This window comes from Cricetulus griseus (genome assembly GCF_003668045.3).
Source record: "Cricetulus griseus strain 17A/GY chromosome 1 unlocalized genomic scaffold, alternate assembly CriGri-PICRH-1.0 chr1_0, whole genome shotgun sequence".
Taxonomy (NCBI): Eukaryota; Metazoa; Chordata; class Mammalia; order Rodentia; family Cricetidae; genus Cricetulus; species Cricetulus griseus.
In genome coordinates, this window is record NW_023276806.1 from 227,314,351 (window position 1) to 227,341,110 (window position 26,760).

At 45.7% G+C, this 26,760-nt stretch overlaps 1 protein-coding gene and 1 gene segment (V, D, J or C); both read right to left on the reverse strand.

The window, feature by feature from the left end:
- Positions 1–2,175: 2,175 nt before the first annotated feature.
- On the reverse strand, positions 2,176–11,924 carry LOC100757609 (T-cell receptor beta-2 chain C region). The gene is made up of 5 exons (XM_035451406.1): positions 11,762–11,924; positions 7,647–8,027; positions 7,189–7,206; positions 6,956–7,062; positions 2,176–2,385 (listed from the first exon to the last, which is right to left on the reverse strand). Exons 1-5 carry the CDS (start codon positions 11,922–11,924, stop codon positions 2,176–2,178), a joined length of 879 nt encoding a protein of 292 aa, XP_035307297.1.
- A 3,409-nt stretch (positions 11,925–15,333) lies between these two features.
- LOC107977037 overlaps positions 15,334–26,760 on the reverse strand; it is a 151,260-nt gene continuing 139,833 nt past the window's right edge. Inside the window, 5 exon segments of the C gene segment in view lie at positions 15,334–15,354; positions 15,656–15,762; positions 15,855–15,872; positions 16,311–16,691; positions 19,573–19,612. Of these exon segments, the coding sequence occupies positions 15,334–15,354; positions 15,656–15,762; positions 15,855–15,872; positions 16,311–16,691; positions 19,573–19,612 (567 nt within the window).

Genomic DNA, 26,760 nt, shown 5'->3' on the forward strand with positions numbered 1-26,760 from the left:
CGAGAAGGGCTTGGGGACAGGATGTGGCAAGTGCGGTTCCCACAATGCTCAGAATGTGGGTGAGGGGAGGAACTTTCACAGGCACCCCAGATGTAGGACCTGGTAAATGTCAAACCACATCCTGTTGTGACTCCCTGAGATGGAGCTAGGGCAGGTGGCTGTTCTTACTTGGTGCTGATGACACTTAGAGATAAACAGCCTGGCAGGCAGAACTGGGCTTCGATCACTCCAGCTCTTCCCCCATTGCCTGCAGTAACCTAGAAGACCCCACCCTGCACCTCTTCACTTGCTGAAGTTTGTTTCAAAGCCATCCTTCTTATGACTGCTTTCTTGTTTCATTCATGGCCCCTATATATCTTTCCTGGAAGAGATCAAGGAAGCTGGTGTTAGAGATCCCAATGTGCCTAATTAACTGTGCAATTCAAGATTAGCACTGTCCCTTTCCAGGCCAGACTTCTTGTAAGAGGTGTGTGTGTGTGTGTGTGTGTGTGTGTGTGTGTGTGTGTGTGTGTGTGTGTAGCTGGGAAGAACTTAAACTTCCCCAGTTACTTTTTTCTCAATGCTTCAAGTCCTGCAGAATTTTAAACACCAAACCAGTAAGTCCATCCTGAAGACTGCTCATGAACACCTTGATTCACGGGGATTGAGGAAGTCTGGAAAGCACCCTGTGGCTGGGGACACAGGAGGGTGAAGAGCTGATTCTCTGAGTTTTAGCAGATGCTGGACTCCAGGTAGAGTTTGGAGAAAATGTACTCCATCTCAAGCTGAGATCTTCTGTGATTTTATGAATCACTTGGATAAGATAAAGAAGGCAAGATGATCTCATTTGAGATAGTGTGAGGATAGAGGGATAAATATAAGAAACTACAGAATTAGAATCTTGTAGAAACTAGAAAAGTTGAAGAGATGCACTGGAGAAATGTGAGAAAAATTAAAGTACTTTTTGTTCTCTCCCACACCGTCAAAGATAGAAAAGCAATGTTTCGCATCCACTGTGGGGATGTATGGCTCAGGAGCGGCCCATGTGTGAAAGAACTAGAGTTTTGAGTCACAAGTCATCTCTGAGTCAACAGCAGGATGTAGATAAAAAGCTGAAAAGTTACCCCACACAAAATGACACCTAAGACCTTGCTAACAAGGGGTATAACTATGTCCCTCTTCACCCTGTGGAGGTCACAACCCACCCAGTGTTGAGTCCTTCCTGAACACACTTCTTTCAGAAGGACAGAAGGATAAAAGTGAGCCGAGATGTTTTTATAAGCAAATACCTGATTTGTGAAAAGCCAAATGCTCAGAACTGTGGATTTGAGAGGAAAAATGAGAAAACTGGCAGCATTGAGCATGGAAAACATATTTAGGTGAACACAAATTACAGCATTTGATAGTTTGTTTTTGTTGTTTTTTTTTTTTTTTTTCTCTTGAGACAGTGTTTCTCTGTATTGCTTTGGAGGCTGTCCTGGAACTAGCTCTTGTAGACCATGCTGGCCTCAACTACCAGAGATCTGCCTGCCTCTGCCTCCCAAGTGCTGGAATTAAAGGCATGTGCCACCACCGCCTGGCTTGATAGTTATTGACCCTGTGCTAAGAGCTGTAGACATTGCATTGATTGAGTAAGTGATTGTGATTGAGTCTATTTAACACAAGGGGAAGCTGTGTCTTTGGTGGCCACCTGCTTAGTCATGTCATTGGGGAAATGAAGAAATAATGCCTGAATCCAGATCATTTTGGTTTTGAAGTCCAGGACAGGCACAGTTTTTTAAGGTGAAGGTTATTCTCCCTCACAGGTTTGCATAGTCCTCTCGAAGAGTTCCAACTGCCTTCTGAAGTCCTCTCAGGGAACAGAACTATAAACTGAGGAAAGTAGGCTGATAAGACTCATGGATACTTTAACAGGCAGGAATTCTTCATAGAGATGTCTGGTGACTGAAGTTCTTATTTGGAAATTTCAGATCTCTTTGTCTGGGGACAGTTCAAAACTACAACTACATGGGAAGAGTGAGAGGGTTTGGCACTGTTGTTCTTCTTTACCATGTAGATGGTCTGTAATACAAGGTCCAGTTAAGACCAATCGATCATATAGTCAATGCCTAGAGCTATAATTGCTCATGTGTCCTAAAACTTGGACCCGATGTCACTGTTTCCAAACCTACCACTTACGTACAGCAGTGAGTCTTGTTATAACACGGTGAGGAGCCGTGCTTGTGGGGTCAAGACACTCTTACACTCATAGATAAGAGCTGAAGTCCCTTTTCCAAAAATCTCATGAAACTTTGGAAACAGACGCAATAGTTGGCCCATTTCAACTGCCTTTTCTGACCAACAGATGATGTTTTCCCTTCCCTGAAGTCGGCCTTCTTCAGCAAACATGTACAGGAAATGAAAAGCCTACAGATAGAGAGGGAACACAAGCATGTGGTCGGGCCTTAGGTAATGGGAATAGTTAGCTGAATATGCGTTGTCTGTTGGAAGGAGATGTTTCAGGGAAGATCTAACACTGTCAAAGTGAATCTTAGAGACAGGCAGAGTGGTAGAAAATGAAGGGATTTTGGATCTGCAAATATACTGGTTGAAACAGGCTTTGAGAGGGAGGCAGGGAAGATATCTAACCTAACACTATGACGTGTTTTGTGTTTGGGCCCAGATTTCCTGACTGAGAACTGACTTGTGCACTCTAGCCATCCTTCTACTCCCCAGCACTCTAACTGGAATTGACTAGGCATGCCCACACTTGTGCTTTAATACGGAACTTCAGGAAAGGACTCCAGGCACCAAGCTTCCACTCCCACATCTCTCTCTCCTGAGGAACTCTTACATGGGACATCACACAGTTCTCTCTGGGCCACTACAAAGAACAACAATGGGAAAATGGCTCAAAACAAGAAATGGAGTTGTTAGTAGAATCCCTTGGGATTGGATCAACTAGTTTTCTAATGTCTTTTTCTTTTTCTCCTTTCTCCCTTATTGCTTTCTTATGAACAAACCTCTGTCTCCCAGATGATCCTACAGACTCCTGAAGCATCTCCACTCCTCAAGCTTACATAGCCTGAGTCCTGTAGTGGGAAGAGCTCCAAGGATACTGGTGCCAATAGGAAAATACCTCTGGGCAAATGGAGTTGACTCCAGTGCCATCCACACAGAAATCCATCTGCCTTCCAGGAAATCATCATTATCAAACGACTGCCAGATGTCTCCTTATCCTTCATAACTGGCAAATCTATAAAGGTTATGAGTTAATGACTCTTGGAGAATGCTACCTATGAGGGATTCAGCTATATGTCACAACATTGGGAGAACTTGGGGACCTCCAGGAATGTTTTAGAGAATGTTTTATGGAAGTCTCTTCAGCCAGTAAGCACGCTTTGCCTCAGCCCTGGTGACACTTGTAGAGTTTGCTGTGGACCCTGGCTGACATTTGACCTGTCTTTTGCTGTGGACCCTGGCTGACATTTGACCTGTCTTTTTTTTTTTTTTTTTTTTTTTTTTTTAATCCTTGGTGATAGGGACTGAAACTGACAGAATTAGATGTTTAGTGAAGGTTAGGAGAATTAGCAGTGAGAAACCCCAATCTCTTTTCTATTTGAGAGAGTTCACTTAATGAGAAAGGACATCTATCCTGACCCAGTCATCTACCCCAGCAACCTCCTACAAAGGGAGAACTGTGGCCAGTTTAGGCATTTGACCTGTCTTACTGACAAACATGTTATATTAGACCTGAGTCTAGCACAAGTGAACCTATTCAGGCAAATGAAGAATCTCTCTAGTGTCTCCCTTTGCAAGAATAACTCTGAACCCAACGGAAGCTTCTGAACCTCCACTGTGTGCTCTGGTCTGATGAGGACAGTCACAGTTCACTCTCTGCGTCCTAGGATCACACCTGTTCAGTAACCTCTCTGCACTCACTTGTCTTAGTTCCTACAGCAAACATTATAAATACCCCCCCATCTTAACTATTTTTGCTCAGCTTACCCTCAAGGAGAATGGAAAAGATGTCTGGACTCATCCAAAAGGATCCACTTTGATTCTAGAGAAAGAGACAGGGGCAGAAGAGCTCAACTACTTATTGTTTGTTGTGTGTTGTGAATTGTGTTATTTGCAACAGACAAGGACATTGCAGTTAATACTTGAAGAGAGGTGGGGAGGCTTCGGGCAGAGTGTTGGATGGGGTTGAGGTAGAGTTTGTCACTTTACCTCTGTTATGACCCTTGGACTCAGAGGTAAACTACTTCTGGCCTTGTGTCTTCCAGAGGAAAGACCTGTTACCTGACCTAAACTCTGGGGTATCATTCAGTACCTCCTCCCACTGCCTCCCATCTGTTACTGTGCCTGCCTTCCACACCTGAAAGAAAACAGCCACTAAGCGTTCAGACCCAATTACCTCCCTCATGGAGTTACATTCTTCCCACCTCCACTCTTGTCTAGTGTTAAAGTCACTAAGTCCTTCACAGATATGTTTATTCACACCCTGCTCTCTAACACCCCTCCTTACTCTAACCTCTCTGGTCCACATAACACCGACACTTACTCCAAAGCGTTCGCTTCCTCCTCTCATGTACTTGCCTTCCCACCCCTACATGAGAATGGAAACAACACATGAGTTATTGTCTCCATAGGTCTAGGGAGTAGAAAACATCCTTTTGTGAATTCAAGTGTAGGGCTTAAAACCCAAACCCACAGTCATTATATATTTTAGCCATCATCAAAACAACTACAGCAAAAAATACACAAGCGACAAAGATAATTACCAACAGAAGACCCAAACCACAAAGCTGTAGTGCAGTTTGAGGCATCTATAAAGTTACCATTTATAGATGTAACTAGAACACTGTGATCTCCTAAGCAAAGCCTGACATGGAATTCATCCTTTCTGGGCTGTGGAAACTCTCAATATGGAGCTCTCCAACTTTACTTTCTGGACACATAATGCCTTGCAAGGAAGCACCTCTAGAATCATCCTACCCAGACCCTCCGAAGGAGGCTTTATTTGGAAAAAGGTCTCCCGAAACTGTAATTGGTTAAGGGCTCAAAATGGAAATGTTCAGGGTTTAAGATGAGTCTCAAATCCAATGACTCATGCCTTTAAAGAAAGGAGAGGGGCATGCACACACAGAAACATGGGACGAGTGTCACATGAAGGCCAAGGCAGACATGGAGAGGAACCGACACAAGGCAAAGAGTGCTGATAGCAATGGAAGGGAGGCAGAGCAAGGAAGAATCCTTCCCGAAACTCCTGGAGAGCACTGACAAGCAGGCAATGTGATGATTTTGGACTTGGGGCACCCAGCACTGCAAGACTGATGTCTACTGCCCCAAACCACTCGGTGGCACTTTGTTGTACACATTGTGTTGGCAACCCTGGAAAACTGACCTTCTGTGGAACTTAGGCAGCCCCAGTGTGATTCTTTCTAGAGGTCCTTTCCCAGATCTTGTGAGCAGCTGTTCCAGGGTCACCATGACACCATGAGTAAGCACACCATCATGGTTACTGGGAGGATGAAAATTCTGGAATTTGGAAAAACATACTGCAGTTTCAATGGTTACTATTGATCTGCAGCTTCTACAGTTATGAATTATGGAAATAATTTACTTACAGTGCCATTGTAGTTATAAATGCACATCACTGCCCAACCTAAGACCCAGAGACAGTGAGCTGTCGCTCAGGGACTTCCTCACCATCCTCTCCTTTCTTTGCTTTTAGATTTTGTTTCTAACCCAACACTAACAACTAACTTCAGTGTAACCCTCTTATTGTTCTGTGCTATGTATTTCCCAGTCTCTTCCATGTATATTGTCCTACTATAATGATTAAGTCATATAGTTTACACTTCTAAGGTAATTGTCTCTGTCTGAGGAGCTGCAGCCAGCATCCTCAGCCCAGGTGGTCTGGTCTCAATCTGACAGGGAAATTTACACATTGGAAGGGCACTTCCAGTTATACTTCATGTGTAATACCTTAGTCCCTACTGGGCCCCCTCCCAGACTCTGACCCTGTGTACCATGGTCCTGGGGAGACCACTGTTCCTAGACTTCATATGTCAGTTTTTCTACTCTCATTGTCTTCTCTAAGACTCCAGGCTAGACATGGAGAGTTCCACAGATCTTAAGTTAAAACTTTCAAACAAGACAAGCCAGAGATATTAAGGACAGATACAGATAAAATCCAAAGATGTAACAAAAGGCGCTGGACTCTGTAATTTCTAGCTCTGCCCAGCCTCTGCTCTGTGCTGGGTGGGGTTATCATTAGGGGTATTTTTCTTTCTATGTCCTTATCCTGCTGCTGTTCCAGAGTCCAGTCATTGCCCTTCAGACAAAATGGCTCACTGGAGGATTCTGAGGAGTCCACGGGGGAAGAAACCTTTTTGGCCAGGAAGCAGATTTGCTGCTCTTTGACCTCCCAGACCAGTAGGACTGTCAGCAACAGCAGGGCCCCAAACATACTGCTGAAACACATCAGATGAACATTTTTATTGACTTAGTCTGTTTCAGAGTCGGGAGGTCAGTCCACTGAAGTGGCGAGGAAGGACAGATATCCATGGAGGAAGAGTGGATGCTTTGGATAGAGAATAGCTCCTTAGGAACAGGGATTGAGAAGAAGCTGCAGGAGAATCCAGGGTTAGGATGGAGAACAACCCAGGATGCACAAGAGTTGGTCTCAGGAATTTTTTTTCTTGGCCTGAGGAGGAAAAGGTATTGTTAGAGCTCCAGAAGCCATGGAGTAAGGGGAGGGAGGCAGATGGGGTAGATTCTTGAGTGTGGTTTTGAAGAGAACTCCTTGATTCTCTTCATCCTCTAGGAGTGAATGCATAGTCATTCTTGCATTTTTCTCTTAGTGTCCCTTGTGGCCTTTTTGAGATGACGGGATATACTGGTGGCTGGGCCTCCTCTGAGATGCCCTTACTTTCTATGTGCAGTAGTCTATACCCTCCCTTCAAGAGCTTGCCCCTCCTCCCATTCTTACCATGGCCATCAGCACCAGGGCACTGACCAGCACAGCATACAGCGTGGCCTTCCCCAGGAGGATCTCATAGAGGATGGTGGCAGACAGGACCCCTTGGTGATAGGATGCTGTTGACAGGAAAGGAGAATGAGTAGTACCTGTGAGCAGGGCACCTTGGTCATTGGTGTTGTAGGTTCTTCACTTTCCAGAGCCCAGACCATGGAAGACTTAGGGAAAGGGGGAGGCTTACTCACCTGAGGTGATGCCACAGTCTGAAAGAAAAGAGAGGGAGAAAGAATAAGTGAGAGAATGCCACTGCTTGGGGATGTTGAGCCCTCAACAACAAAATTTAAAGTTGGACTTGAAGGCCACAGACACGTGAAGGTCAGATGTACAAGATACTGTCACTGTGACAGACCTGAGACACAGCACATGGAAGCTGGTCTGCATGGTAGGTGTGAGGGAACATCCCATCCCAGTGCAGAGGCACTAATTAGAACCGGGGACCCAACAGGCCTGAGCTGCTCCATTAGGTTTAAGTACTCTGTGGGAGGACACAAATGCTATGGTTTTCTAATACTGTGTCCTTGGTCACCCCTCCCAGCACTCTGGTTTTCTCCTGGGTCTATGCTTTTCTTGTACATAGATCTTTCCATTTTTCTGAGGCACCAGTGCTGTTCAGTCTCCTCACAAACACCCAGGTCCTACTTACCTGCATTGCCCCAGGCCTCAGCACTGACGATCTGGGTGACAGGTTTGAGTGAGGGCTCCCCATTCCACTCATCTTCATCTGTCAGCCCATAGAACTGGACTTGGCAGCGGAAGTGGTTGCGAGGATTGTGCCAGAAGGTTGCAGAGACCCTCAGGCGGCTGCTCAGGCAGTAGGTGATGTTATTGCTCTCCTTGGAGGGCTGAGGGTCTGTGCTGACTCCACTGTGGACCTTCTTCCCATTCACCAACCAGCTCAGTTCCACATGGTCAGGGAAGAAGCCCCTGGCCAGGCACACGAGGGTAGCCATTTGTTTGTCGACAACCTCTGCTTCTGATGGCTCAAACAAGGTGACCTTGGGTGGGCTCACCTTGCTCAAATCCTCTGGAAAGTAAAGAGGGTGCAATTAGCGTTTTTGCTGACCACTGTCTGGATCTTGTAGAAGCTGTATGTATCTGAGAAGACTAGGTGCTGAGAGAGTTTCTGAAAAAGCAAGCATGCTGTGGCAGGTCCCATTTGCTTTGGAATCACTGTTCCATTTCTGCTTTTTTCCTTGTCTGATATTTGTATTCACCCAGTGGACATCAATGTTCCCCCCTTCTGCCTCATAAGGGGACGCTATAAATGGTCCTGTCCAACACTCAATACAATGTCCCTTATTGATATTGTTTTAATCATCCTCCGTCAAGGAAAGGTTACTTCTGATCATTGTATGTAGTAGTTAAAAGGAGCCTGCCACAGAAATTTGAATTACAGAAACTGAATCTCAGCAATGACCTTCCATGCCCATGTGCTCATGAGAGAGTCTCTTTAATGGCTCTGCATCGGCTTTTTGTTCGTTTGTTTTGTTTTCTGCTTGCAAAGAGGAATTACAGCACTGACTTCCAGAACTGATAGAAGAATCCAGAATATCCTGCTGTAGCTGGGTTATCTGTATCCGGAGCTAAGGGGCAGAGGAATGAAAGATATTTAAGGATGATTTAGACATTTGGCATAAGGAAGCTTCCCTCAGATCACAATCTATACATGGACTATTTTCATGCATGCATGTGAAGATATCTTGGTCTAACATGGGGGTGGGCCTAGGCCCTATCCCAAAGGATACAATAGACTCTGAGGACCCCCTATGGAAGGCCTCACCATCCAGGGGGAGCAGAAAGGATATGTGATAGGTAGGGTTTTAGTTGGGGGTGGGTAGTAGGGGAGGACGGGAGGGAGAAGGGAACTGGGATTGACATGTAAAACAATCTTGTTTCAAATTCAAATAAAAAATGTATCTTGGTCTACAGTGTGTTCAGGAGGATGTAAGTAAGGTTCACTGAACTTCGTGGTGTGAGAAATAAACCTATCAATTTCTCTGCCTCCAAGTGCCACCAGTTCTTCGTATTTTTCTGACTGTTCTTGGTTTCCAAGCAATTTAGTGAAGATGAAGAGATAGATATATTTTGTTTCAGAAAACCACAGTCTTCTGGATAATGGAGAAACTTTATTCTGACCCTTTTTGTATTTCTATGGATAGCACCTCATTCCAGGGCTCATGTCATTAGACTCCAAACTGCATAATTCTCATACAAGATCAAAGGCTTAGTGCTTGTTTTCCAACTCTGTAGCCATCACTTTGAAATTCTGTTTCTTTTTAGTAGCAGTCTGCACATTTTTCCTCTTTCTCTCTTTCTTTCTTTCTTTCTTTCTTTCTTTCTTTCTTTCTTTCTTTTTTGTTTGTTTGACAGGGTCTTCCTTTGTGGCCTGTAATGGCCTAGAACTCCCTTTAGAATTCTAAGCTGGCTTGGGACTCATTATGTAGCCCAGGTTGGCCTTACATTCATGGCATCCCACTTGCCTCAGTCTCCTCAGTGTTGGGATTGTAGATGTGGGTCACCACACCTGGCCAAGCATGAAAGCATCCCAGCTGACTCTTGACTCTGCCTCTGCTTAGCTTTGTCCCCCAACTGCCTCAATTTACTTAGCAATGCAGCTAAGACTTTGTGGGCTGGACCTCCATGGGAATGCTAATATTCTTACTTCTCTCTGTGGTACTTGACTCTATCAATTCCCTTCTTTTGTCCTGAGTAGCCTCACTCTGCCTCAGAGATGTTGGCTTTGAAAGTCTCCCAGCCTTCTACAGGAACTGTGGAATGCACTTCTCTGACCATCTGACTTGGTAATCATCTAGTCCCTGTTGTGAAAATCAAAGACTTGCCTCAGTCAGACATTTTGTTCTCTGTTGTATTAATTAACACCACAGTCAGGACAAATAAAAGCAGATAATCACTATAACCTGAGTATCGCTCCATACAGAGGCAGGGGGTAGCTATACATCTGTGTATGTGAGTCCCCAAGGATTCTTGGGAGGAAAAAATGCCTATGAAAGTGAACTGTGTTTTAGGAAACTGCTGTTGGTGTGTGATTTGCTTGTGAACTGGACTAGCTGTGGGTAAAATTATAAAATTCCTCCCCCCTCCTTTCAAACCATTTTCACGTCTGTATCCATAGAAGAGGTTCACATGTTAACTTACCTAATCTTATCTTGTCACCAAACAGCTGGGACTGAATTCAGCCTTATCTGGTTATAATAGCTGGCTCTTTTCTCTATCCCACCTGATCACAGGAAACCTATCCTTTAGGCAGACTTTAACATGGCGTCCACTGTTGCCATGACTATCAAATAATGCAGGTTTCACATTCCCAGGCTGTGAGTTATTTCTCTTCTATAACCTTGGCCCCCGTTGCCAAATGATCGTTAAAGTCTATTCTAGTACTGGGACCCTAAGGTTGTTTAAGCATTTTTCCTCGTCTCCCAGGCTAAATATTTGAACCTGAATGTGTGCTGATGATCAACAAACTCCCTTTATGATCTTGTCTGTCTAGCCTGGAATACATGGTGTGAACAATGAAGATGTTAGGTCAGGATTCAGGGGAATAACTTGAGGATAATTAGACCCCAGTGAGTAAGGTCCCCCTGACTTGGGGCTGACTAGCCACGAGAAGGTGTGCATGCTAGGCAGGTCTCCATCCTGCATCAAGGGTCCCCAGATTTGGAGGAAAAACAGTGTTTGAAGTTTAAAAATCAATAGAACACCAACACCACCAGGCTTTTGATTCTTCTGTTCCCGCTCACGTTTATCAGCCTGTCCTTGGTTTCTCGCTTGGCATTCTCCTCCTTTCAAAAGACCCTGGTTTGAACAACTTTCACTGCTGAGACTGTCAGTCCGCGAGGTCAGCGGCACCGTCGGATCCTCCCTGCCTCTATCTGCCTTTTAGTTCTTTGCTCCCCTGTTACTTATTTTCAAAAACAAGCTTGTTCCAGAGTCCCGATAAACCCTTTTCTCCACCGCCCACCCAGCGCATGCAAGCCTCAGAAAGAGAACTAAGCAGAATCTGTCCTGTCTTCAGAGAGCAATGCCTGGCACCCTGCCTCACGCAGCCCTCCCAGAGCGGTGAAGTTGAGACTGTATCCTATTGCAGACTCCCCAAGGAGCCCTAACCCAGGTCTACCCCAAACTCCTCCACCGACCCAGGAACAAAAGCTGGAATCTTACCTAAGACCGTGAGCCTGGTGCCCGGACCGAAATACTGCTCATAGGAGCACAGAGGCGCAACCCCACACGCAAACCCGCGCAATGCAGGGAGCTAGTCCCCTGCTTCAGGACAATCTCCCTGTTACCCAGCCTCCCGCAGGGCCAGGGACCCCAGTGCAAAGACGCCAGCAGCCCTGGGGCTCGAGCCGCAGCAGTTGCCAAGAAACTCACGTAAAGTTAAGGCAAGGGCTGCGAAGCATAACCGGGTGACGCCCCACAGAAACCCATCCAAGGCACCCGAGCCCACTGCAGCCCCAGCCCGCCGCCACCGTCACGCTCGGGTCCCCAGCTCACCTAACACGAGGAGCCGCGTGCCTGGCCCAAAGTACTGGGTATCTTGGTTCACAGCACCAGAGCCCAGCACAAAAACACCCCGACTCACCTAGCACTGAGAGTCGGGTGCCTGCACCGAAGTACAAGGTGTTTTGGCTCACAGCCCCTTGGTACAGCACAAAAACTGGCCCTGGCCATCCTTACCTGGAAATCCCCGGTAAGGAGATGTCCCGCTACCCCCACCCCTATCACTAGCTCCAAACTTACCGAGCACGGTCAGTTTGGTTCCAGGGCCAAAATACTGAGTTTCTGTGCTCACAGCCTCCAGACTCAGGGCAAAAACCCGGTGCTGCCCACTCCTGCTATCCCAGCCCCGGCTCAGCTCCCCATCAACCGTGAGTGTTCTCTTGATCGCAGAATTCCCTGCCATAGCAGGTCAGCTCAGGCCAAGAGGAAGCTGAGCTGCTTTCCTACTCTGTCCATCTTAACCACCCCCCCAGTACCCCTCCACCTGCCCTGCTTACCCAGCACTGTCAGCTTGGAGCCTTCACCAAAGTACAGCTGCCCGGTGTTTGCACAGTTCTGGGGTTGCTGGCACAAACCCTGTCTTCCCCCACGCAGGGTCTTGGGTAACTAAGTGCCCATTCTGCTAAGGCTTTCTGGCTCCAGAGGTCTTTTTGGCTAATTCTGTTACCTTCCCTCACACCTGTGTGCGTTCTTACCTAGCACGGTGAGTCGTGTCCCTGGTCCGAAGAACTGTTCAGCATAGGAACACAGCAGAAAAGGGCTGCCAAGAATTCGTCCTCCTTCCTCACCTTCCTTAGCATAGACCCAGGATTACCCGCTTTCTACATCCAACTCCGGTACTGGTCAGGAAATCTGGACATTGCATGAGGCCAACCTCAGTCTGAAGATGAGATGCCACATTTGCCTTGGGAATTAATATCCAGCCAATTCACTCGGGGATTGACATAGTGAACTTGAAATTTGAAGGCTTCCTGGGTGAGGTTGGTTAGCTTCTGATGAGAAAAGGTGCTACAAACACCTTTCTCACAATGTGTTTATTGACTTAATATTTTTAATGAGTTCTCAATTTGCCACGCATGTACAGATATGTGGCCAAGATGAAAGGGGCTGAATGGTGACTCTGCTTCTTCCATGGACAAAGACAGGCTTTTGCAACCACGGGGAGCTATCTAGGCCAAGGAGCTGCACAGATATTGTGAGACCTTCTGGGACCACTCACACAGACCCCCTTCTCACATGGCAGATTCATTCCTTGGGCTGAGGGTTGATGTTTTCAGGGGCAGAGCTTTTTGTAAAAGCTCCTCTTCTGTTTGAATCATTGTGCCCCCCCCAGTCCCCACAATGTTACACCATGATACAAAAATGTTTCTTCCCCACAGGTGCCCTCCCCCAGTCCCCAGGCAGGGACAGGAAGCCCACGTGGCAGAGAGGTTAGCCTGACTCAGAGGGGCTGGGAAAAGACTAAAGTTGGGTAAATTTAAAAACAGGAGGAGCTTGGAGAAGATCTTGGTACTAATGATGTTATTGCTGATGGGGGCAGGGGAGCCCCTGTTCTGAACGTGCTCTCACCCTGGGAGAGCATCTATGTCACTGGGTCTCCCCTCTTTGACTCACTGTCCCCACCTGCTCAGGAGAGCATTTATAGTGAGGCAGGGATGGGGGGGTGGAGGGGTAGTGGGGTGGGGGGGGTTGGGGGGTGGAGGGAGAAGTGACATGGGAGGGCCCCTAACAGGAGAGTCTACAGAGCAGTTGATGCGTCTTAGAACACAGAGACAAGTCGCTCAGAAACTGCCGGTGTTCATTCCTACGGCTTCCTAGACGAAGTTCAGCTTCCTCATTCACTTATCCCACAAATATTTAGTGGACACTGATTTATGCGTTAGGTTATATTGCATTTACAAGGAAATGAGTCCATTCTCAGAGTGGCATGTGCTGATATGACTTCTCAGCCTTGATTTTTTACTATTTCTGTCTCTGACTCTTGCACCCAAGTAAAGGGCTAAACTCAGAAGTATCCAGCTGTACTGTGAGTGCTTTTTCTCCTGTTTCTGGCAAGCATGGCAGCTCTCTAGAGTGCACAGAGTCCACGAGGACACAAATGGGGCCACTTCTGAAGAATCTGTACACTGTCATGCCCTTGTCTGATTATCTAGCTGCTGAGTGCAATCTGGTGGACAGTTCACATAGCATCTTCAAACACTGGCTTTTATTTCTGCTCTTTTTCATCATGACCTAGTCCCATTATGGACTGGTGGGTTTCTTGGGGACTGTGGTTTAGTTACCTCTGTTCCCTGTGTGGTCAGAAGTAACACATTACAGTTATATGTATGTAGTGAGTGGGTAATCTGAGTGTACATGTGCCCGTATGCAGCTATACACGCATGTTTGTACAGATTAGACTCTGAAATCATATGTAATGGCGAGAGCCCCACTGAGATGACTGCTCTAAAATAGGGGTCACTTTTATTTCCCTCATCATTCACAGGTTTATCAGAAAATTACTAACAGGTGTCTATCCTGAACCAAAATACCATGCAGTATTCCAGTGTACTCTAAAAAAAATAATACACCAGTTATAAAGAAACCACCAGTTACATGGGAGGAATCAGATAAGAAACAGTTCCCATAAAGTATGGTGTCACAGAGGAGGTCTTCACAAGGGACCAGACAGTCCCTGGATCTAGTTGTATGGAGTTAGAGTGAAAGACTGAACAACAAAATGCTAGAGAAGGCTCCAGGAAGAAACTGAAGCCAAATCCTTAAAGCCAAGTAGGGGCTACTGAGGGAAGAAGGGGCACCATGCTGCTCTAGATGGAGCAGGCAGGAAAACATGCAGAATGTCGTGGGGGGGCGGATGAGAGGAGTGGGGCACGTGGGGCTATAGGGTGAAATGAATCATCAGGTCTTTATGCCATCTTAAGGATGCTCACTACCCCATCATGGTAACAATGAGAACACAGGGAGCTTGTGAAGGGTTTCTCGATGTAGAAAGAGGGCTTGCCCTGGCTAGGAAGTTGTATTTTCTGTACATCCAGGAGCAACCTTGGGATGTTGTTTAAGTCCATCCATTCCACTAGGTAATCATTTCCCAGCAGATTTGTATCTTAAATGAAAGACATGTCGTCTCCCACTAAAATATCATTTCCCAGGACAGTGCATGATTGTGTGATCGCGTGGGAAAGCTGCTTGGTGAACAAACACTCGTGTTCAGTGAGAAGCTGAAAGGAAGATTGGTGACATTCAGGGAACCAAGCCTTGTTAGCCAGTGGGACATGACCAGTTGCAGATGGATACATCTGTGTAACCTACAGCTGCTCCCCACAGTGCTTTTCTGAGGGTCAGAAATTTCTGTACTCACAACCCCTGTCTTTCTTTATTGAGAATTTTTAGTCCCCATCACCACCCATTAGCCTCTTCTGTTACTGTCAGGAGGGCACCCTCACTTTTCTTACCTAAGAGTTCACCATGTTTTTTTGTTTGTTTGTTTTGTTTTTGTTTTTGTTTTTTTGTTTTTTGTATCTCTCCTTTCATTATTGATCAGGGAGTTCAGTGATAGACAAGAAATAAAGACGTCTACACAAATGAGTCAGAGCCCGGTCATTCTAGAACACGTCTATTGGTTATATTTATTGTTGTAAGTGCTCGGCACTCTCCAGGGATCTCAGATGTACACGTGTAAGCACATGGCTAGTAAGTGGACTTTGGGATGCACAGACAAAAGAGAACAGCTCTTCAGAAGTGCTGGAAACAAGAGAACCTGTATTAACACCACAATGGATTGGAAGTTCTGGATTCTACCTCCAGGTCTGGCCTCAGGAATTCTTCCTCTTGACCTGAAGAAAGAAGAGAAGGGTTTTAGATTTACCCAGGGCCATGCATGATGGGGCTTGAGAGGAAGGCCATTCAGAGAAATCACAGGGCTCCTTAAATATCCCTGTGGTTTGGGGGGCAACCACAGCTTGTTCCCTGTAAGGCTCATTCCCTGAAGTTCCTTGAAGTTTCTGCTTGCCTTTTATGGCACGGGAGCAAAACTCTCTCACCCCTGGTTCTGCTAGAGCGGTTAAGCCCCTGGATCTTAGTTTCTTGTCTGCCATTTATCACCTCCCCTGTATGGTCTGTTTGTCCATTCCTTACCACAGCTATCAGCACCAGGGTACTGACAAGCACAGCATACAGGGTGGCCTTCCCCAGCAGGATCTCATAAAGGATGGTGGCAGACAGGACCCCTTGTTGGTAGGATGCTGTTGAGAGTAAAGAAAAGCAGTGTAAGAACCTGGACAGGTAGTTAGCTCTGCAGTCAAGGTCATGAGAGGTGAGGAGGGGGTCAACTCACCTGAGGTAATACCACAATCTGAAAGAAGAGAAAGGCAGGAAAATGGATGAGATGTCTTCTTATTAAGGAGACTGATAATTAAGTCATCCCTGAGGCTAGCATAGTGCGGCAGGTCCAGATCAACCTCCCCAGGTGGCCCCAGAACCCACTCTCTTCTGTTGCACAATGCAAACTCATTATTCTTGAAACCCACGTCTTAGGCACCAAAGATAACAATTCAGAGGCTGAGCTGCACTGGGTCATGGAAAGGAGACCCTACCCATAAGGCTGCTGGGCTGAGGATCTCATGTTAGGATTAGCTGAAGCTGTCTAGCTTATCTTCTAGGCCAAGCTTTAGTCCCTGGCCACTGCTTTTTCTGTATCTAGACTTTCTGACTTCTACCTGTGTCTTTCAATTTCTCTTTGGCACTAGTGATGCTCACTCTTCTTACCAGCTGCTGCCCAGGTCCTACTTACCTGCATTGCCCCAGGCCTCGGCACTGACGGTCTGGGTGACAGGTTTGAGTGAGGGCTCCCCATTCCACTCATCTTCATCTGTCAGCCCATAGAACTGGACTTGGCAGCGGAAGTGGTTGCGAGGATTGTGCCAGAAGGTTGCAGAGACCCTCAGGCGGCTGCTCAGGCAGTAGGTGATGTTATTGCTCTCCTTGGAGGGCTGAGGGTCTGTGCTGACTCCACTGTGGACCTTCTTCCCATTCACCAACCAGCTCAGTTCCACATGGTCAGGGAAGAAGCCCCTGGCCAGGCACACGAGGGTAGCCATTTGTTTGTCGACGACCTCTGCTTCTGATGGCTCAAACAAGGTGACCTTGGGTGGGCTCACCTTGCTCAGATCCTCTGGAAATGAAGAGAACAGGGCTGCTCTGGGAACTGTCTAGATCTGGTTTGGTCTGTGTGAGAGAGGGCTGGAAATGGTTATTTCAATGTACAGCTATGTAGTAGTAGGTCCTGCTTCTTTCTGTCACTATCTAATACTTCTGTGGGTATCCCGAAATGTTCCCTCTTTTTTTTTAATGGGTTTATCTAAGTATATGCTCTGTGTACTCTCTCTGACCCATTTCCCTGAGGTGGAATTGTACCCTGAGTTTCTGGACTTTTCTTGCAATGCCTCACATACCAGGACTTTGTATGATGACCTGTTGAAAAGAATATACCCATTTTTTCTTTCAAAACCATAATCCGTGCATGGCTATCTGATCTTTTGGACTTGAAATAGTGGAGTTGGGAGAGCCTGAATTTTGAGGCAAAAGTGTCCGATTAGCATCATGATCCTAAGAATTAAGGTGACTTTTTTTTAATTACTGTTTTCCTTTCTGAGGTGAGGTGAATGCGTTAATGTGTTTGGGTGATTCTGTATGCTATCAACATTTGTTGCCTGTAGGTTTCTGAATCCCTTACTCAGCTCTTCCCACCCTCTCTGTCTTTGCGTGCCATTTGCTGTGAGGTTCCAGCTTGTCTCTGGCTGACAGCCTAGCTGATGTTCCACATTCACGCCTACACTGAGGTGTGAGAGGGCTGTGGCAGCTTGCTCAGGACAACTGTAATCCTGTGGAAGATATTATTCATAGGTTGAACTCTTCTATTTTTCCAATGCTCAGCAAGGCTCCTTAATGCGTTTCGGAATTCTAGTTCACAGCCTAAAATGTGTTCTTTAATATAGTAAAAGATTAATTGCTCCCAGAAAGTAATTTTAAAGCACAAAGGTCATTTCCAAAGTGGGTCTCCACTGGAAAGGCCTGGTCCACTCATATACCTGCAAGATGGGATGGAACAAAACCTTCTACAAAAAGAATGGTTCCCTCTGAAGACAAGAGAGATGCAAGAATTCCCATACAACCTCCGAGAATCCTCCATTTATGAGGAGATGAATGGCCTCCCTTTCTGGCTCTATTCTGATACAAAGCAAGGTCCTGGTGCAGAAACACAGCAATATGAGATCAGACAGATCTTCTCTGTCTGAAGTTGGGGAAACTGAGAAATGGGTTTGGAAAAAGACACACAGTGGCTCAAAGGATAATCAATAAGAGAAATAAAGGTAGTCACATGAGGTGACCTTTGGATCCTTTAAAAGAATTTGGTAGAGAGACAGGGTTATGGGAGGAGTGAGAGGGGGAAGGCAGGACAGGAGTGATGTAGAGACAATACTCGTTTATGAAGTTCTCAAAAGTAAAACAAAAACAAAACCAAAAATTTTCAGCTTAGTCCTTTAAGTTGACATTAATTTTAAATTGTATTTCCTATTTTATGTGTCTTAGAGAGCCTGGGACAGCTTAGCATTAATTTTTTTTAGGAATATTACCCCAGACAGTTCCCCCAACTCTATTCTTTTGAGCCCCAGGCACTTGAATCGTCTCTGGCATGAGTCCTATCTACAAGAAAATATCTATGCAAGCTTCCAGCCTGCAAGGACCGAGGTGTCCCATTCTTCCATCTTTTTTTATCTTTCAGACCTCATCGATTTCCTACCTGCTCCCCTAGCATGTCTGCTTCCTCTCCAGCATGACATTGGTTCTGTACGGCTTGCATGACAGATACACTAGCCAGTTATCCCAAGACAGAGCTGGAATCTGAGGGCCACTTATCTATCTTCTCTTCTTCATAATCTATTGCTAGTATATAATTTTTCTGCTTGTAAGCTTATTCATATCTATGCCTGAGATACCCAACAAGTACAGTGTCCTATAAAACTCCCCTGCAGGCAGCTACAACTCCTGTAATGCTGTAACAAAGACTTGTGCCCTCCACTGAGATCAGCCCTCAAGTCACCCTGATACCGCCAGCCTGATTCCCTCTGCTATCGGACCTTTTATGCCACACCAGGAAGACAAACATGAGTCTACAGAGACTGATAGAGAGAGGAAGATAGATGAAGGCAGGATTAGAAGTCTGTACTGGAGGTCAGTGTCAACATTTTAAATCAGAATACAGAGCCATGTGCCAAAACAAGTCAACGGTGCAGAGGGTGAATGGAGAAGTGGTACTGGAGAGAAAACCAAGCAATTCATCCATTCAGAAAGTACAGACGATCGGAGTCCAAAGAATAATACAAAATCAGACAGATGACTCAAAGCCCCGGGATCAGCAATCTACCAGGCTCTGGGGAAAGTAGGGTACAGGGTTCCAGGAATGGGTGACTCTGCCTTCCAATCTTATACCTAAGTTCCTCTTCCAGACCATTGTGATCCAACACAGGTACCCCTCCAGTCACAAACAGAGCCCCCATACCTGTCACAGTGAGCCGGGTGCCTGCTGCAAAGTAGAGGGGCGAATTATAGGAACACAGCTGCAGGTGGCCTTGGTAAAACCCACCAGCTGTCCCAAGTCAGAGAGCTAGTTTTAGTTCCCTGAGAGCTGGATGACTGACACTCTCTGCCTGCAGGCAGGATTCTAGAACACAGTAATTCCATGAGGCATGGCCACTGGAGGGGGACAGGAAGAAGGGACTCAGAAGGAGCTCATCCAAGCAAACAAAAAGATAAGGTAACTCTGGGAGGTAGCGGGAGACTGCTCATAGCCTGAAGACTTCCTTTGGGGGGGTAAAGAAACAGTTGCTGGTTCATCTTGCTGTAGGGGAGATGGAGTAGTAGCTTTTTACACTCTAGCAAGAGCAAGTAAAGAAATAACTAAATTCCTTGGGGCCCTTTCCCCCAGTGCTGGGGGTCATAGGCACTCTGGCTCCAAGGGAAAGTAGCCCCACCTTTTTAGTTCTGTAGCTTACCTAGAACAGAGAGGCGAGTCCCCTTTCCAAAATGCTGAGCCTGGTTGTAACACAGTACAACAGGAGAGTGACAAACCCCCAGGTAACTGGGGGAGGGGGGTTCCTTTGACTCCACACATTCCCGAGGGGCTCAGGAAATTCTCCACCTTTTCATCCTCTCTGAGCCACAACCTAGGCTGAGTTTGCAGTCCCTGCCTTCTCCAAGGAGCTTCCGTGCACCCCCGGGGCTTACAAGATACCCTCCCCTATAGAAACCTTTTACATACCCAGGACAGACAGCTTGGTTCCATGACCGAAAAATAATCTTTCGTTGAAACACAACATTAAAGCCTGGTGGTAAAACTGTCACCTGTTTTCTGTCCCTCCTCCCCATGCCCACCAGCCAGCTAGCTTCCCCCATTCCCGAGGATGGTTATATCTCTGGGGAGTGGAAAGACAGACAACCGTGAGTTATTAACTAATATAATTGGCAATCAGTTTTCCTGGTGGGTGCATGCCTCCTCCTCTCCAGTGTCTTCTGTCTGTGTGAGAGTGCCAAACAGCAGGATTATGAGCAGTATATAAGGCCGACTCGAGATGAGCTTGCCTGCACTTAGCAGGATGCCTGGCTTGGCATAGCCAGCCTGTGAAATACTGTAGATGGACATTTCTTCCCTTCTTGCAAGCATGAGCACAGGAACAAAGAGCTTCCCAACAGAATTGCACTGCCACACAGGGACCCCGGAGAGGCTGCCTCTGGCACATAACCATTTGGTCCTAACTTACCTACAACAGTGAGCCGGCTTCCTTCTCCAAAATAGAGCATGTTTCCAGAACACAGCCTCCCAAGTCCACTTCAAAACCCCTCACTGTCTGTGAGCCCCTCTCCTTTCTCTTTCTTGTCCTCCGTCCCAGGCTTATCTTGATTCAACCAGGAATCCTCAGACCACCTTCGAGGATTCAGTCTCCCTAGGATGTAGTACCAAACAAGAGCCCACTTCTCCCTCCAGCAAGACCCATGAGCTAGATTCTTCTTCTGGTTTCCAGGACAGAGTCATACCTGTTACCCCATACCCAAAGACACTTTGGCCTTACCTATTACCGAAAGCCTGGTCCCTGAGCCGAAGGTGTAGTCGTAGTTTGCACATCAGAATACAGGAACTCGAAAATGAACATAGAGGACATGCTTTACCCTAAGATAGACCTGAAAGATATCTTACCTACAACTGTGAGCCTGGTTCCTTTACCAAAGGAAACTTCTGTGTTTGCACAGTGCCATGGGGCAAGGAGGAAAACAAGCTTAAAGTGTAAACAGAGAATGGTCCCAGCTAGTGTCTAGAGGACCCTAAAAGGAGTGGTACCCTGGTGTGCATTACATGCATTGCAGACATTGCACAACAGAGCATTTTTATGTTAGACTTATGAAAATGTAGAGCATGGCAGATTCCATCCAGGGAGACCTACATCCCTTTCATGAAGGAATATATATATATATATATATATATATATATATATATATATCCTTTCTCTGAGGATCTGACAAATATATCCTCTCTCTGAGGATCTGACAAAGTGAGGTAGGCCTGCAGGAAGCAGGTTACCAGGACCAGCTCAGAGCTGAGGTCTCCTTGGCTTCCTTTGAGCAATTTGCAGAGCTGTTCACCTCTGGCTCACCTTTCCATTGATGGTGGTTTGGTCCCACAAGGGTTGGTTGAAGGGGGTCTCCCTGCAGCCTCAGCCTATGGGGCCGCTAACCATTCTTCTTATGCTTGTGCTCTCCCTGCATAGCAGGCTCCTGTGGAGGAGACTCTGTTCTTCTCCATGATCATGGCCTGGCAGGAAGCAGGGGTGAAGTGGACATGTTCTGGATCTAAACACATTAAGGTCTGGGTCCCAGGAGAAAAGCAGAGGACTGTGGGCTTTGTTACAGACAGAAAGGTTTTTGTAAAGGTTTCCCATAGAACTGAATCACCGTGCCCCCTGTCCCCACAATGTTACAGCTTTATACAAAAACGACCCACCCATAGATCCACCCCTTGAAGGCTGGAAGAAACCACCAGACCAGCTGCTCCTCTGAGGGGAGCTGCAGTTAGGGAAGGTGACATCGCCCCCACTGTGCAAGGTGGTGGTAAGAAGTGAGCCAATACAGGGAGTCTCCTCCTTGGCCCCTGGCCTTCTTTTGAATGCCCTTTGTTCTTGGAGCTGTGCGTCATTGTAACGCTGTTTGCTGAAGAAGGGCCCGGATGCCCTCTGCTATTCGGCTTTCTCAGGCTGTCCTCATATAAGGGAACCACCCACCGTATGAAGAAGTAACAGCCCCCAATCTAGCCTGGCTCTGCCCTTGCCCCAAGGTTGTGCATCACTCAGAGGTTACATCTTCTTCCCAGGAGCACAACTCTGCAGTATGCAGACTTTCTCCTTTTGTGACAAGACACAAGCCTTCTCAGGGGTTACCTAGACTCTGGACTTGTTAGAAAGGTGGTGAAGATGCCCCGTATTTCCACAAAAGGGCATGGAATGAGGTGAGGCGACCACTCGTGTTATGTTGCTACTCATCCACTCGGGCAAAGGGAGATGGGGGCAAGTCTCACGGAGGATGCATAGAACACAGTTTGGAAATCATTCTAATATGATCACAGGGCCATGTGGGGATAGCCGCATGGTAGTCCTCTCTAAAGACATTTTGAAGCATTGGTGCATGTTTCAGTTTTCCTGGATCAGGAGAGTCTGGCAGGTAGTGGAGGCACACACTGCAGGACAGAAATGGGCAGATCTGTGAGTTTGAGTCCATTCTGGTGTTGTGGCCCGGCTTGTCTCAGCTTTAACCCACGACTGCCATGAGGTTCTACCTTAGTGGGGGAGCGTGGACCTGAAAGCTCCTATTAACCCAGCGGCGACAAAGACCAAACACAGGCATCTTGTCATCTTCAGAGAACTCTCAGTTCCATGTTGTGGGACTAGAGCCATTTGTTTATTGGCCATCTTTTTTGGTGTCTTTTAACCATCCTGCTAATACCACGAGGCAACCATTTCTCTCTTTGTCTTCTCACTCCCTGGCCGCTTCGCTCGTGCTCCCAACCTTCCGTCCTCCTAGTTACTCACATACCACCAGCTCCTCTGCCCAGGTGAGGGCCTATTCAGATGCTTAGGCCCATACAGATGCAAATAAGAGGCATATTACCCTCAGGCCAGGTAAACAAAAGTAGCCCTGCTGACATTTACAATACAATAGTGGGCCGGAGTTTCCTGGCGCCACTGCTGACAGCCAGAACCTGGGACCCGATATTCGGTCCCCCACAGTCTGGTCTATATGCAGAATTTCAGGCCAGCTAGGGCTGTACTTCAAGACAAACTGACTCTGAAATCCAACCTGCCCTTGTGTGTCCTGCGTATCCTTGCCCCCACCCCAACCCCAGTGATGCTTTCTTTTATTGCCTGTTAAGTGGTGACTTAAAACCAAGATGAAGAAAAGATAGACCTGACTATGTAATTTTGTCTCCTTTGTATGAGAAAGAGAAAAAGAATCAAAAGCTAACTGAAAACTTAGGGAAATGTTTTCAATTCTCACCATCAGGGCTAGTAATCAATGAGAAGATAATTCAACAGCTCAATTTAAAAAACAAAGGCAAAATAGCAGGTGTTTTAGAGGTTTTAGAGAAAAAGAAATCAAAACAGTGCTTAAGTGCAGGGAAAGGTTCTTACCATGATAATAGAAAGAAAAACTACTTTGAAAGAATACCTGGCAGCAATGCGGAAAATTAGGCTATTTAGGGACTCTTTTCTTGGGGACTTTGCAGTGAAATAAAGACTTAGTATATCTGTTGCTAGTAGGAATCCAAAATGGTAAAAACAACCTATATAGAAAATAACTAGAAAACCACAAAGGAGCTATAAATGCCTTCTAGTTTTTGTTTTTATCCAGAAATCTCACCCTGGGAAGTTTACCTCGTAGGTACAGTTGCATACAAATGAAATTTTTCACACTTGGGAGGCTGAGGTTGAAAGATTGCTGTGACTTTAAGGTTAGCCTAGTCTATAGAGAAAGACCTTGCTTGTCTCAAAAAGTCCAGGAAGCTTCAGAGTGAAAACGGTTTAAATGAGTGGAATAATGGTGTCACTTCAGTGTGCTCTCTCACACTGACTGTTAGCCCCGGGAAGAAGGAGCTGCAGAACTGCATGGGTGCATGCGACCTTTTGTTTAACAGTTGGAGCCAGGCTTAAGAATTAGCTAAAGAGAATCACAGTGGTGCTCTGAACTGGCTGCCAGGCAAAGGGGAGGCAGTCTGTCTCATCAACAATGGCAGATCTTACAATTCTACTGTAAGCCCAAGCAAAAAAGCAAGTCACTTTTATCATTTGGAAGATGGTAAAGTCTATTCTTTTTTCCCCCATTTTAATTTTGATCTGTTTTTTCACCTGTTGGTTCTCATCCAATCCCTTTCTCTAGCAATGATTTATCATTAAGCCAGAGTTTCCTTTTAATGAAGTAGCTGGGTAACTTAATATCATCTGGCCTTGGAGATAATAGTACCATGTGTCTTAGTGTCATAATTTTTGATGGTGTTATTGTCAGTTTGCTCAGGGCATTGAGACCAAATGTAAAAAATTAAAAATAATATCTATCTATCTATCTATCTATCTATCTATCTATCATCTATTCTTTTATTCTCTTGCTCAATAATCCATTCATCAATTCATTCTTTTTTTTTTTTTTTTTTTTTTTTTAACCTGTGCAAACAGCATAGCTCAATTGGGCAGAAATCCGATTGTGGTCATTCATACATATGGACAGCAGGGGGCAGCCTTTCCTTATTTAATTTCTTTTTTGTTTTCTTTTTCTTTTCTTTCTTTTTTTGGGGCGGGGGCAGGGTGTCACCTTGTAGCTCTCACTGACCTGGACTCACTGTGTAGAATAGACTGTAATGAAACTCACAGAAATCTTCCTGCCTCTGCCTCCTTGATGCTGGGATTAAAGGCGTGTAGCCCTAAACTGATTTTTCACTTTATTCTTTTGTCCTGAGAAATTACCGTTTGGGCTTAGCCATCAGAGGGGATAAGAGGAGTGTGCAGACTACTGGCGGGGGCAGGAAAGGAGTGTTCTTAGAGGTGTGTGTTTGTGGTAAGGGGGCGAGGTGGGGAGTCACCCACCAGCTTTCTATACCAGGACCATTCGTGAGAATTTTAGAATGTTGGTGGGTTTCTCTCAGCCCATCCTACCCCAGAGCCTTTCTCAGGGGCTAAACATGAAGAAATTAAAATGAGTTAGCATGTGGTAAAAAGGTTGAACTACTCAAGTCTCCTTATTCGAGTTCTGGGGCTGTAGCACCTAGCTGATGCTCTTGTTTTAGGGAAGCCCATCCCTGGGGCCCATAAGGTCACTTTTTATGACTAGGGGACTTGGGCAAATTATGAATCCATTTAAGCCATAAATATCCTTATATGTCAGGGTCATGATAGTAAAAGTGTCTATTTTAGGCAGTTGCGGGCCTAAGTGAGATAATTCATGCAAACACAGCAGAGAGCGGTTTATTTTATTTTATTGACAAGTCTTCTGTTTTACAGACCTTTCTGGTCGTTCACCACACAGCCCAGGCTTGGCTAATCACTAGTCTGGAACAATCCTTTTGCCCCAACCTTCCTATTGCTGGGATTATAGTGTGCACTAATGCACCAGGCACCTAGGAGCAGTGGAGCACACTGGTTCTTAGGAGTCGTCATGATGACAGTGGCCTGGAGGGTTGGATAATGTTACTGAGCCCACCCCAGGATTTCTTTCTTTCTTTTTATTTTTTCGAGACAGGGTTTCTCTTTGTGGCTTTGGAGCCTATCCTGGCACTCGCTCTGGAGACCAGGCTGGCCTCGAACTCACAGAGATCCACCTGCCTCTGCCTCCCGAGTGCTGGGATTAAAGGCGTGCGCCACCAATGCCCAGCCCCACCTCAGGATTTCTTACTCAATAGTTGCAGAGTAGAGTCCAGTGTTTCCCTTGCTCCTAAGTCCTGATGATCCTGGTGGTACTATTTATTCAAGGACACTCCTTTAGAGGCAGTATCCACTCCTCTTTAATGTTCTATTTATTTAATCATTGTGTACTTACTACATACCAAGTTTAGTTTAATCACTGGTATTGGGGTGATGAAGACAAGATTTCTTTGTATTTCAAAATGTTTATTTATTTATTATGTAAACAGTGTCTGCCTGCATGCATGCCTGCGCACCAGAAGAGGGCACCAGATCTCATTACAGATGGTTGTGAGCCACCATGTGGTTGCTGGGAATTGAACTCAGGACCTCTGGAAGAGCAGCCAGTGCTCTTAATCTTTGAACCATCTCTCCAACCCCCGAAAACAAGATTTCTTGACAAATGATTCAAAGTCAGGGCTGGGGAGATGGCTCAGTGGTTAAGAGCACTGGCTGCTCTTCCAGAAGACCTGGGTTGAATTCCCAGCACCCACGTGACAGTTCACAACTGTCTGTACGCCAGTTTCAGGGGAGCTGACAACTTCACACCAGTGAACACAAAAGACAACATTAAGTAAATTGTTTAAAAATATTCTGTGCCATTAAAGTGTGGTTTTTCTTCTTTTATACCAATTATTTGTAAGTTTGATTCTTTCATAGTGTTCCATTCTTGGAGTTTTTGGATTTGACATTTTCTATGACTGAGTTCCCTTGTCCTCAGTATCTGAGAGTCTCTTCCATTTGATCCATGCATCTGTGAGGCTTTCCTCTGAATTTCTGTTTGAATTTCTGAATTTTGATTTCTTTTCTTCCTTTTTTTCTCCTGGTGAAATTTGTAGGTTTTTTTTTCCCTTGTATTGAAAATGACTTTTTTCTCACATTATATATCATAATCATATGGTTTCCCTTCTTTTTACTTCTTCCAGCTCCTCTCCACAACCCCTCAGGTCCAGTGTCATCCCTTTCTGTCTCTCATTATAAAGCAAATATGTTTCTATGATGCAATGATAAAATATAATGCAATAAGATAAAACAAAAGTCAACACATTGGAATTGGCCAAAACAAACAAACGGAAGGAAAAGAGCCCAAGGAGAAGGCACAAGAAACAGGCTTACTCATTTCTACATCCAGGAATTCCATAAAAACACTAAACTGGAAGCCATGAAATATACACAAAGGTAAAAAGAGAAGAGAAAAATATAAATAAAAATGAGAAATAAAAAGATAAAATTTTTAAAAAGAAGGTC